We start from the raw sequence: 13737 nt of genomic DNA, 5'->3' as shown, positions 1-13737 counted from the left end.
GATAGCAGCCATTCTGACTGGCATGTACCCCTTTTGGATAGCAGCCATTCTGACTGGCGTGTACCTCATTGAAGTTTTGATTTGCATTTCTCTGATAATGAGTGATGTTGAGCATCTTTTCATGTGTTTGTTAGCCATCTGTATGTCTTCTTTGGAGAAATGTCTGTTTAGATCTTTGGCCCATTTTTTGATTGGGTCATTTATTTTTCTGGAATTGAGCTGCAGGAGTTGCTTGTGTATTTTTGAGATTAATCCTTTGTCTGTTTCTTCATTTGCTATTATTTTCTCCCATTCTGAAGTGTGTCTTTTCACTTTGCTTATAGTTTCCTTTGTTGTGCAAAAGCTTTTAAGTTTAATTAGGTCCCATTTGTTTATTTTTGCTTTTATTTCCAATATTCTGGGAGGTGGGTCATAAAGGATCTTGCTGTGATTTATATCAGAGAGTGTTTTGCCTAGTTCTCCTCTAGGAGTTTTATAGTTTCTGATCTTACATTTAGATCTTTAATCCATTTTGAGTTTATTTTTGTGTATGGTGTTAGAAAGTGTTCTAGTTTCATTCTTTTACAAGTGGTTGACCAGTTTTCCCAGCACCACTTGTTAAAGAGGTTGTCTTTTTTCCATTGTATACCCTTGCCTCCTTTGTCAAAGATAAGGTGTCCATAGGTATGTGGATATTCATCTCTGGGCTTTCTATTTTGTTCCATTGATCTATATTTCTGTTTGTGCCAGTACCATAGTGTCTTGATGACTCTGGCTTTGTAGTAGAGTCTGAAGTCAGGCAGGTTGATTCCTCCAGTTCCATTCTTCTTTCTCAAGATTGCTTTGGCTATTCGAGGTTTTTTGAATTTCCATACAAATTGTGAAATTATTTGTTCTAGTTCTGTGAAAAATACCATTGGTAGCTTGATAGGGATTGCATTGAATCAATAGATTGCTTTGGGGTAGTATACTCATTTTCACAATATTGATTCTTCCAATCCATGAACACGGTATATTTCTCCATCTGTTTGTGTTCTCTTTGATTTCTTTCATTGGTGTTTTATAGTTTTCTATATATAGGTCTTTCGTTTCTTTAGGCAGATATACTCCTATGTATTTTATTCCTTTTGTTGCAATGGTGAGTGGTATTGTTTCCTTAATTTCTCTTTCTGTTTTCTCATTGGTAGTGTATAGGAATGCAAGGGATTTCTGTGTGTTAATTTTATATCCTGCAACATTACTGTATTTATTGATTAGCTCTAATAATTTTCTGGTAGAGTCTTTAGGGTTTTCTATGTAGAGGATCATGTCATCTGCAAACAGTGAGAGTTTTACTTCTTCTTTTACTATCTGGATTGCTTTTATTTCTTTTTCTGCTCTGATTGCTGTGGCCAACACTTCCAAAACTATATTGAATAGTAATGGTGAGAGTGGGCACCCTTGTCTTGTTCCTGACTTTAAGGGAAATGCTTTCAATTTTCACCATTGAGGATAATGTTTGCTGTGGGTTTGTCATATGTAGCTTTTATTATTATGTTGAGGTATGTTCCTTCTATTCCTGCTTTTTGGAGAATTTTTATCATAAATGGATGTTGAATTTTGTCAAAGGCTTTTTCTGCATCTATTGAGATAATCATATGGTTTTTATCTTTCAATTTGTTAATGTGGTGTATTACATTGATTGATTTGCAGATATTAAAGAATACTTGCATTCCTGGGATAAACACACTTGGTCATGATGTATGATCTTTTTAATATGCTGGTGGATTCTGTTTGCTAGAATTTTGTTAAGGATTTTTGCATCTATGTTCATCAGTGATATTGGCCTGTAGTTTTCTTTTTTTGTGACATCTTTGTCTGGTTTTGGAATTAGGGTGATGGTGGCCTCATAGAATGAGTTTGGAAGTTTGCCTTCTTCTGCAATTTTCTGGAAGAGTTTGAATAAGATAGGTGTTAGCTCTTCTGTACATTTTTGGTAATATTCAGCTGTGAAGCCATCTGGTCCTGGGCTTTTGTTTGCTGGCAGATTTCTGATTACAGTTTCGATTTCTGTGCTTGTGATGGCTCTGTTAAGATCTTCTATTTCTTCCTGGTTCAGTTTTGGAAAGTTATACTTTTCTAAGAATTTGTCCATTTCTTCCAAGTTGTCCATTTTATTGGCATAGAGCTGCTGGTAGTAGTCTCTTATGATCCTTTGTATTTCAGTGTTGTCTGTTGTGATCTCTCCATTTTCATTTCTAACTTTGTTGATTTGGTTCTTCTTCCTTTGTTTCTTGATGAGTCTGGCTAATGGTTTGTCAATTTTGTTTACCTTTTCAAAAAACCAGCTTTTAGCTTTGTTGACTTTTGCTATGGTCTCTTTAGTTTCTTTTGCATTTATTTCTGCCTTAATTTTTAAGATTTCTTTCCTTCTACTAACCCTGGGGTTCTTCATTTCTTCCTTCTCTGGTTGCTTTAGGTGTAGAGTTAGGTTATTTATTTGACTTTTTTCTTGTTTCTTGAGGTAAGCCTGTAATGCTATGAACCTTCCCCTAGCACTGCTTTTATAGTGTCCAGATTCTTCTTTCTTTTAAACGTTGGAGTTAGTGGATTCCTGGAGGCTTCTATGACCCTCACATTATCTACATACTGGATAAATTAGAGAAGTTGGAAGTACAGTCATTAAAACTCAGGACATTTGATTTTAGACTTGGCTGCATTTACCAACTCTGTCAACTTTTTGTTGAAGATCTTCTGCCTACTGCCAGATGGTTTTGAGACATTTTCTGATTAGACTGTTTTTTAACCTCATTGGCTCGTGGCTGAATTTGATTTAGAGTGTTAGTTTAACCACTGTGCTTTGTTATCTGATAAGAGCACAATGAATTGGTGGGAACATACAGTTAAGTTAATTTATGTGTTCTGAGTTGTTTTTGAAGCTCTGTATATACTTAGGAATCAAGAAAAAGAAATCACTGAATTGATCACCTTCATTGTGTGGGACAGTCTTCTTCAAAAATGTTGATTAGTTTAATCAACTTATTAAGTAGAACTGAGTGGGTAAGTGTCCCAATACTTTTAAATATTGGATTTGTTTGCTTGGTGTGAATTCATGGTTGAAAGGCAAGTTGAGATACGGGTAAGGTACTGGTAAAATTAGGAGGGTCCTTCCCCCCTTCATCTTATTTAATTTCTTGAAATGTTCTAATGATACCTGACATGATTCATTTTGTAAAGTTTAGAAAGTTGGGACCTTGGTAGCATTTTAGAGTCCCAGTAGTAAATTTCAGGCGTGGTAGGGAATAATGGGTGATGTACATGAGTGAAATGGGTGGAGTGTAAGACAGTTGTGAGTGCTGTGAACTAAGGAGTAAATTCCAGCCTAAAACTGGGTGTTTTAAACTTGTTTAGAAACAGTTGTTGGCAGACAGCATAGACCTCTCTCAAGCTCGATTTGGTACAGGCTGTGTTTTCAACCCCTGCTTTTTATAGCAAATTGTTGGGCAGAGTTTCCTGAGATTGCTGCAACTCAGAAAAAATATTGACATTTTTTTGTATCGGTAATTTTTTTTCATTTATTTTTATTAGTTGGAGGCTAATTACTTTACATTATTGTAGTGGTTTTTGCCATACATTGACATGAATCAGTCATGGATTTACATGTGTTCCCCATCCCGATCCCCCCTTCTGCCTCCCTCTCCATCCCATCCCTCTGGGTCTTCCCATTGCACCAGCCCTGAGCACTTGTCTTATGCATCCAACCTGGGCTGGTGATCTGTTTCACCCTTGATAGGATACTTGTTTCAATGCTGTTCTTTCAGAACATCCCACCCTCGCCTTCTCCCTCAGAGTCCCAAAGTCTGTTCTGTACACCTGTGTCTCTTTTTCTGTTTTGCATATAGGGTTATCGTTCTCTGTTGTCTGTGTAGGGACAGCACTGGTCTCTTTGACATTGTACTTACCAGATTTCCAAATGTGAGTTTTGGGTATAGTGTAATGGGAAATGCTTTGGAGTTGAAACCTTATTAGAAGCTTCAACTCCAGACACTGGCTTTATGACCTTAGACAAGTTACCTAACTCATGGAGCCCTGGCTTCCTCATTTGCAAAGTGAGGAATGTATCTACAACCTCTTATGAAGATTACATGACATCATTGTATAAGGGTCCAACATAACATCTAATTCCTAGTAAATGTTTTATTTCTTTATTATTTGCTGGTTTAAAGCACATCTGCTGCTGCTGCTAAGTCACTTCAGTCGTGTCCAACCCTGCGCAACCCCATAGATAGCAGCCCACCAGGCTTCTCCGTCCCTGGGATTCTCCAGGCAGGAACACTGGAGTGGGTTGCCGTTTCCTTCTCCCAAGCACATCAGGTGTAGATAGAAAGTTAGGTTTAATTCAGTAGATGTGTACTGAGAGCATGCTATGAATGTGGCATCCAGGATACAAGATAAAGAAGACCTGTTTCCTATCCTCAGTCTAGCATTGTCGGTATGTGTACATGAGTTTGTGTATGTGTGCATGTGTGTTTAGGAAAAATGGAGTGATAAAAGGGAATTATTAACACACATACATACATACAAGACACATTAAGCGAAGTGGGGAATTCATTCATTTTACTGAATTACATGCTGAGTACTGAAGGTGTGGTGAGAAGGACCTCCTGTATCTCTGAGGGCATTTGCGTTTTAGTGGTGGTGGTGGTTCAGTCTGTAAGTCACGTCTGACTCTCTGCGGCCCCATGGACACCAGGCTTCCCTGTCCTTCACCATCTTCTTGAGCTTTCTCAAACTCATGTCTGTTGAGTCAGTGATGCCATCCAGCCATCTCGTCTTCTGTCGTCCCCTTCTCCTCCTGCCTTCTGACTTTCCCAGCATCAGGGTCTTTTCCAGTGAGTTTGCTTTTCACACCAGGTGGCCAAAGTATTGGAGCTTCAGCTTCAGCATCAGTCCTTCCAATGATTATTCAGGGTTGATTTCCTTTAGAATTGAGTGGTTGGATCTCCTTGCTGTCCAAGGGATTCTCAAGAGTCTTCTCCAGCATCACAATTTGAAAACATCAATTCCTGGGCTCTCAGCCCTCTTTTTGGTCCAACTCTCACATCTGTACATGACTATTGGAAAACTGTAGCTTTGACTATACAGACCTTTGTCAGCGAAGTGATATCTCTCTTTGTAGTACTGTGTCTAGGTTTGTCATAGCTTTTCTTCCAAGGAGCAAACATCTTTTAATTTCATGGCTGCAGTCACCATCCACAGTGATTTTGGAGCCCAAGAAAATAAAATCTCTCACTCTTTCCACTTTCTCTGCATCTATTTGCTATAAAGTGATGGGACCAGATGCCATGATCTTAGTTTATTGAATGTTGAGTTTTAAGCCAGCTTTTTCACTTTGCTCTTTCACCGTCATAAAGAGGCTCTTTAGTTCCTCTTCACTTTCTGCTATTAGGATGGTAACATCTGCATATCTGAGGTTGTTGATATTTCTCCTGGCAGTCTTGATTCCAGCTTGTGAGTCATCCATCCTGGTATTTTGCATGATGTACTCAGCATATAAGTTAAATAAGCAGGGTGACAATATACAAACTTGATGTACTCCTTTCCCAATTTTGAACCAATCCGTTGTTCCATGTCCAGTTCTAACTATTGCTTCCTGACCTGCATACAGGTTTCTCAGTAGACAGGTAAGGTGCTCTGCTACTCCCATCTCTTTAAGAATTTTCCACAGTTTGTTGTGATCCATATGATCCATACAATCAAAGGCTTTAGTACAGTCAGTGAAGCAGATTCTTTTTTTTTTTTTTTTTAATTCTCTTGCTCTTCCTATGACCCAGTGGATGTTGGCAATTTGATCTCTGGTTTTAGTGATAAACGCACGTTAAACACCCAGTTGTGAAAATAACTTTATAATCTCATTTATAGTAAGTATTAATGAGGAAAGAATACAGGAAATATTCAGAATGCTATGAGAGTATATAGAGGGAGATCTAAATTAGGTTGGAGAATCTGGAAGGACTCCTTACAGAGAGTGGTGTTTAAGCTGAGACCTAGATAATAATGAAAACAGACTGTCAAATCCTTATTCATTGAGCTCCCCTTTTCTAAAATCTAGGCATACCACCTCCTTTCTGTAAAAATATTTTTATTTAAATATGGTTAAGGTCATAGGTTTTCTTTTATCGTTATTTAAATGTTAATTAAGTCCTCACCCTAATTGCTTTTATCCTGTAATACAGATACATTTTGTCCTTCAAGGTGTCCAGATAGCTAATCTCATTTATTTTCCCTTGACTTTTCTTGCTTAACCAAGAGGATAACTTATTTCCAAGTGGCAGGTGAAGGATACTTCATGGATATTTACCATTTACCAAGTGTACTTTGGACATGGTATGTGCATAGTAGATATTGAATAACATAGATCAGGATGCTTTCCAATGTAGCAAAATACCAGATTGTCACTATCTGGAGCTTCTGCATATAGTACTTGAACATTAATATGCCATAGACCCCAAGTGTACATTTACCATATTTATTTTCTACAATAACTATGAAGTTAATGATTTTTTTTTTAAGTTGTACTGAAATAATAGGTATAATTTTGTTTTAGGAATGTTGGAAGTACTTGCTTATTCAGTGAATATCCTAATGTACACCGTCTGGTAGAAATATTTATCTGATTGCAGAAAAAATAGAGCTCACATAGGTTTAGTGCTGGGACAGTTGGGGGCTGGTATGCCTGGGAAATTGATCTTGGATTTAGTCTCAGAAAACACTGAGGAATGTGCTAGGCTGTTAAGTTACTTGTGCTGGGTGAGCAGGTTAGCAGGTATTCACATACCCGCTTGATTCCTCCTGTGGAGAGGGCTATGAACTAGTGATTCCCAGCTCCAAATGAATCAGAATCACTTGGAGGGCTTGATAAACCAGTTACTGGGCCCTGCCCCCATAGTTTCTGATTGAGTAGGTCTGAGATATACCTCAAAATTTGCATGCCTTGCATGTTCCCAGATACTGCATGCTTCCGGTCTGGGGATATACTTGAGTTACAACAGCAGCATAAACAACGGGGGGAGGGGGACACTTGAAGCATCTGATGGGGTCTAATCAAGTAGGATCAGTGGCAGCTGGGTCTCTTGCTGGGAACTCGAAGGCCTGGAAATTTGCCCCAGTATTGCCAGCATTCTCTCTCCTGCTCTCCTTATAGATTAATAATTGTGTTCCTTAATTACATTAAAGGAAGTTGTGTTCTTTTTGTCTGTTAGCATCTTTCAGTCAGTCTCATCATCAGCATCCTTGTGCCAACCATGTGGTGATAATTCTGTCTTGAATTATCTTGAAATAATATTGTCTTGAAATGATAACTTCTGTCTTGAATTATGTTTCAGGGTGATTGCGACTCAGATATCCATCTCGTCACAAGAGAAAGAGACGAACTTCAGCGTATGCTAGAAAGATTTGAAAAGCACATGGTGGATATACAGTCCAATGTTAAATTATTGACAGCAGAAAGAGATAAACTAAGTGTCTTATATAATGAAGTAAGATATTGATTATGTAACACCAGTTAGCTATAATGGAACCAGTATATATCCAGTATATGGACTTTAGGGATATTCCTTCATTGTAGTTTCTACTATCATCCTGTGCCCAAAGCAGAGATTTCTATTGTTTTTTCATATTTATTTTCCCTCTTTTCTAGCCTCTCTATGGGTCAGGTCACTTTGGGATAATTCCCTGTTTCTCAAACTACTGAATGGGTCTTAGCCTGACTCTGAGTCAAGTGTTTGCTTGGGATTCAATCATGTTGGGTTATATGTATCTTCCAGTGGGTAGCACTAACTAATTGGATACATTGAATATTAAGGACTTAGCTTTGAGAGATAGGGAGGGGAAATTCACTAGGTTGAACCAGTTACAAGCCTCAGTTGTCAGAAGGCAAAGTGAGTCTGAGCAAAGCATTGTGTTTATCACCAAACTTTGTTCTCATACCAATCTCCCATGAAATCCTATTGCTATTTTGAGAGGAAGAGAAAGATATGTGAGTTAAAAGGCCAAGTTGAAGGAGCTTTTCTTACTTTTGGAGTTTTTTTGGGATTATGCAGTACATATTGATCTACTTTGTGGGCTTTTCCTGCAGTTGGCTTAGATTTCAGCTTTCTTGGGTCTGCTTACTTTAGTAGTTGTCCATCTGCTATTTGGCTTTCAAAATTTTGTGGTTGGCACTTCTCTCCATCTTCTTGTCTTTTTGTTTTAATTATTACTATTATTGCTTGAATCCTTTTACTCTCATTTTGGTGGCATTCGGGAAGAGAGCAAAAGTAGCATATGTTTAGTTCTCCTTTTTTTAAATGGGAGCATATCCAGTGTTTTTTAATTTATATCTTTTCCTACTTTAAGGCTCAGGAAGAATTATCTGCACTCAGACAAGACTCTGCCCAAACTACAGTCTCCCATAATACTGTCAGTCTCATAGAAAAGGAGAAGGAACTTGCGTTATCTGACTTAAGAAGGATTATGGCAGAAAAGGAAGCTTTAAAAGACAAGTTAAAAGTAAGTAATTAGATTGACTTATTTTTAAAAGGTAAGTTATTGAGGAAAAGGGAGGTCTATTTTTTATGTTTTCCTGTGATATGACTATTTTGAATCTAGATCAGGAGTTGGCAAACCATGGCCCATGAGCCAAATCCAGAACACTGTTTTTATATGGCCAACGTGCTAAGAATGGTTTTTACATGTTAAAATCATTGAAAAAAATCGAAAGAAGAACATTTCATGACATATGAAAATTGTGAAATTCAGATTTCATTGTTGATAATACTAGTGGGAATGCCCATTTATTTACGTGCTGCAGTGGCAGAGCTGAGTAATTGCAGTAAAAACTGTGTGGTCCACAAAGCCTAAAACATTTATTATCTCTTTCTTTATAGAAAAGAACCAATTCTGATCTCAATAGGCAGCCCCTCATATGGAGGGAGATTTTTTTTTTTTTCCCTTAAAAAAAAGCTTCATTGAGATATTCACATACCATATAATTTACCCATTTAAAGTGTATAATTCATTAGTTTTTAGTACATCCACAGACTTATTCAGCCATCCCCACAATCACTTTTAGAGCGTGTTCATTATGTCAAAAAGAAACTTGTACTGGTTAGCAATCACTCTTAACATCTCCCATCCTCCTCAGGCCTAGACAACCACTACATTCCATTTCTAGATTTACCTACTCTGGATATTTCATATAAATTGAACCATTCAGTATGTGTTTTTTTGTTTTTGTCTGGCTTCTCTAACTTAGCATAATGTTTTCAAGATCCATCTGTTAGGTCATATGTATCAGTACTTTATTACTTTATATTATGGGGTAACATTCCATTGTATGGATAGGCGACATTTTCTTTATCATTGGGGTGGTTTCTGCTCTTCGGCTGTTACAAATAATGGTGCTGTGAACATTTGTATACAACTTTTTGTGTGGGTATGTTTTCTTTTGCCTTGGATGTATACCCTAGAGTCAACTTTAATCATTTGAGCAACTGCCAAGCTGTTTTTCTAAAGTGTCTGTGCCATTTTTAGTACCACTAGCAGGGGTTAGAGTTCTAATTTCTCTGCATCCTTACCAGTATTTGTTACTGTCTTTTTTGTTATCATCATGCTGGTAGAAGCAGTATCCTTTTTAATTTTGATTTGCATTTCCCCGATGACTAAAGTGTTTATTTTCATATGTTTATTTAGCCACTTATATATCTTCTTTAGAGAAATGTCTATTCAGATCCATTGCTCATTTTTTAAAATTGGATTATCTTACTTAGTTGTAAGAATACTTTTATATATTTTCAATACAAGCCCCTTGTCAGATATATCATTTGCAAATATTTTCCCTCCCTCATTCTGTGGGTTGTCTTCTCATTTTTTTAGTATTGTTATTTGAAGCACAGATATTTTAAACTTTTGGTGAATTCCAATTTATTTTTTTCTTTTGTTTGTGCTTTTGGTGTCATCTCTGGGCAGTATTTTATTTCATAATCTCTCCAAAATGTTAACATACATAAAGCACTTAACAGTGCTCAGTACGTTAAAAGTACTCAATGTTAACTATTATTGTTACTATTATGGAGTCCATAGTTTACCTCCAATAAATATTATTGAATTAATGTTTAGAAATTAGTACCTAAAGTTAAGAATAAGAACTTTTAAGTATTATAAAGGTGGTCTTTATGTCATAGATTTTCAGTTAAAGTTTTGCCCCAACAGAGTACTTTTAGTTTGGATCCTCTGGAAAATTGCCTTCCACAAAGTGCTTTTTTAATAAAAATAAGTGTCACAGTTACCAAATGGAAAACTTCTGTGTAATATGGCAACTTTTAGTACAGGCTTCTGATTTATCCTTTTCCATATCTGTTGAAATGACTAAGGAATGTAAAAGTAGGATAAAAAAGTACAGTAGTACCAAAAACTCAGAAAAAGTGACATTCATATTACCAGACTCTTTCTGGATTACAGGAGGCAGGATTTATGAGTTTAAACAGGTTTTTTACATAAAAACTCAACTAATCCGCTCAGTCATTAAGTCTCCTCTACTAGTTTCCTGTTATTTCACTGTCCAGCCAGTTTTTGAACCCAGACATCGTCACTGAGTCCTCTCTCCCTGAAAACTCCTATCTCTCATTTAATCACAAAGTCCTACTGATGCTACCTCTAATAATAGTTAACACGTGTTACGCCCTTTCCATGTGGGAAACTCTGTTCTTAGTGCGTTTTACGAGGGCTTTGTCAATAAATCTTCACAGTTGCCTTTTCAGTTGGCAATGCCTACAGATGTGGTATCTGGGTTATAGTGAGTTTAAATAATTTGCTGAACCAACAGACACATGAAAAGATGCTCAACATCGCTAATCATCAGAGAAATGAAACTCAAAACCACAATGAGGTATCACTTTATACCGGTCGGAGTGGCTGTTGTCAAAAAGACCACAAATAGCAAATGTTGACAAGGATGTAGAGAAGAGGGAATGCTTGTACACTATTGGTATTGTAAATTCATGTAGCTACTGTGGAAAACAGTTTGAAGATTCCTCAAAAACCTAAAAGTAGATCTATAATAATATATGATCCAGCAATACTACTCCTGGGTATATGCCTGAAGAAAATAAAAAGTCATTTGAAAGATACATGTTCATAGCAGCGTTATTTATAGTTCCCAAGATATAAAAGCAACTGAAGTGTCCATCAGTGAATGAATAAGGAAACTGTAGTATGTATATTCAATGGAGTACCACTTGACCATAAAAAAGAATTAAATTTTGCCATTTGCAACAACACGGGTGGACTTGGAAGGCCTTATGCTTAGTGAGATAAGTCAGAGGAAAACAAATACTGTATGTTATCACTTACATGTGCAATCAGAAAAATGAAACAAGCTAGTGAATGAAACAAACAAATACTGTATGTTATCACTTACATGTGGAATCTAAAAAATGAAACAAGCTAGTCTGAAAGACTCAGGCTCACAGATACAGAGAACAAACTAGTGGTTGCTGGTGGGGAGAGGGGTGGGGGGAGGGGCAAGATGGGGAGAGGGGTGGGGGGAGGGGCAAGATGGGGTAGGGAATTCGATTTCCCTGGTTGGCCTGGCTAAGACTGCACTTTCAAAACAGCGGGTGTGGATTCGATCCCTGGTCTGGGATCTAGGATTCTATATGCTGTGATGTGGCCAAATAAAACATTAAAAAAAAAATTTTTTTTTAAGGTACTAATGAGTTTGTTTAAAATTAACAAGCTACAAGAATATATTGTACAGCACAAACTACAGTATATTTTAAGTTAAGAAAGGTAAACTCTATGTATTTGTTTTATACTTTTAAGGTTGAGACTCACAAATAATGCTCTTGTGTATGATTTGAAAACTTTCAGGCAAAATCCAACTTATATTTTTTTCCTTTCCCTAGCAATTACTTTTTTCCAGCATCAATTCTTCTTCGTTACTAATACTTTTTTGACTTTACAAGTGAGATCTTTCACAAACTAGTTATACAGACAGAACTTTGAGTATATGATGGAGAATGAAAAACTAGAGTCAGACAGCTTTAATTGACATTGTCAAGACCTCCAGTTATCAGGAATACATTTTTTTACTGCCTTAACCTGTAGTGCGTAGAATATGCATCAATTTCTTGAAGGGGATTCGTGTTTTTATAAGAATTTTCATGTAATTATTGCAATCGTGATCAAATAAGGAACGTTTCCTGCTTGAAACTGTATTGATTTAAATGATGTGTGAGACGTTTCACCATTTTCAGGCACTGTGTAATTCTATTGTAATAAACTGGCAGGTATCTTTGTAACTATAAATAGTGCATGCTCAGCCATGTACACTGTAAATAGCCTTTACCAAACGTGTTTGACAAGGACCATAATTAACATCACTTAGTGAATTGTGATAAAGAAAAAAAGCCATGACTTATTTGATGTGATTGGCTTAATTGTTTTTCTGTGGCGCCAAGAATGAAACTGTTTAACAGCTGTAACCAATGGTACTGATCTACCCATCCAATTTTGTCTCTTCTATTTGATTGTGGTTTGATAGTATTGCATTGTTACACCGGAAAGCTAAAGAAACAAAATGGTTTTAGTTTTGCTGAAGACTGGCCTTATTAATGGACAGCTTTCCCAACAAGCGATTATTAACTTTTATCAGGTGTTAACATCTGTTTCAGGAACACGGCAGTATGTTTACATGTCAGAAGTTTTGTTTAATTCTATGATATTTCTAAATTGATTTGTTTAAATAAATTCAGCAAATGGAAACAAAAAAAAAAAAATAAAATAAACAAGCTACAAGAATATATTGTACAGCACAGCAAATATAGCTGGTATTTTATAATCATAAATGGAGTAAATCTTTAAAAACTGTGAACTATTATGTTGTATACCTAAGACCTATTTTATATTGTGAATTAACTATACCTTAATAAAAAATAGTCATAATGACTTGCCCAAGATTACCCAGCTAATGAAGTCACAGAGACTCTGGCTCCTGAGCTCACAGTGGTTTCTCTTGCATCACTTTGCTTGTTTCTATTCCCCTGCTACCATCCTATTTTGGCCATTCTCTCAACTGCACTAGTGTATCAGTGGCCTCTCAAATCTGTATTTTACACTGAAGTCAGAGTCATTGTTCAAAGATGTAAATCTGCTTACTTCACTTCCTGTTTTAAAATCCATTAACTATTCTCAGGGACTTCCATGATTGGCCCTTGCTACATCATGGTCAGGCTTAGCCCTCCCCACTCCCCACCCCTCATTTTCTCAACTCCAGGCTTAATGGACTTTCTCGTGCCCCTGTCTTTAACATAGGCTACTGAAAACTCATTTATCCCTTTCAGTCTCCTCACCTGGCTGATTTCTATTCATCCTTTAAGAGCCAGGTTAAACGTCATTTCCTTACACAGGAAGTGGACTCTGGATCCCTGATTCCCTTCCAATATGTTGCATTCAAGTTCCTTTTCCTACAAAATATTCATGAATTTTATTTTAATATCTTAAGGTTTATCTTTACTAGACTATACTATCTGTGACATCAGAGACTTTATCTGTTTTACTGTATTCCTCACACTTTATTTGGTGCTTGGTATATGATATGTACTTGGTACTGGCTGAATGATTTAGTAAATAAAAGGCCTACAGTAGAGTGACTTCTTCAATGAAATATATAATCGAAACATCAGACGTCTTAACTTAATTTTAATGAATGGTGGTGAAAGTGTCAGTCGTGTCCAACTC

At 36.7% G+C, this 13737-nt stretch overlaps 1 protein-coding gene across 3 annotated transcripts in view; it reads left to right on the top strand.

Moving 5' to 3' along the window:
- The window catches only part of CEP135 (centrosomal protein 135), a 75126-nt gene that overhangs the window by 28012 nt on the left and 33377 nt on the right, over nt 1-13737 (top strand). For all 3 annotated transcript variants that reach the window (XM_043906708.1, XM_043906707.1, XM_043906709.1), the window contains 2 exons: nt 7344-7496; nt 8356-8508. In XM_043906708.1, coding sequence (XP_043762643.1) covers nt 7344-7496; nt 8356-8508 — 306 coding nt within the window. The remainder of the gene's footprint in view (nt 1-7343; nt 7497-8355; nt 8509-13737) is intronic.

The sequence above is a fragment of the Cervus elaphus genome, chromosome 6 (genome assembly GCF_910594005.1).
Source record: "Cervus elaphus chromosome 6, mCerEla1.1, whole genome shotgun sequence".
NCBI lineage: Eukaryota > Metazoa > Chordata > Mammalia > Artiodactyla > Cervidae > Cervus > Cervus elaphus.
The sequence above is the reverse complement of the archived record's forward strand: the minus strand, read 5'-3'. Positions and strand labels throughout refer to the sequence as shown.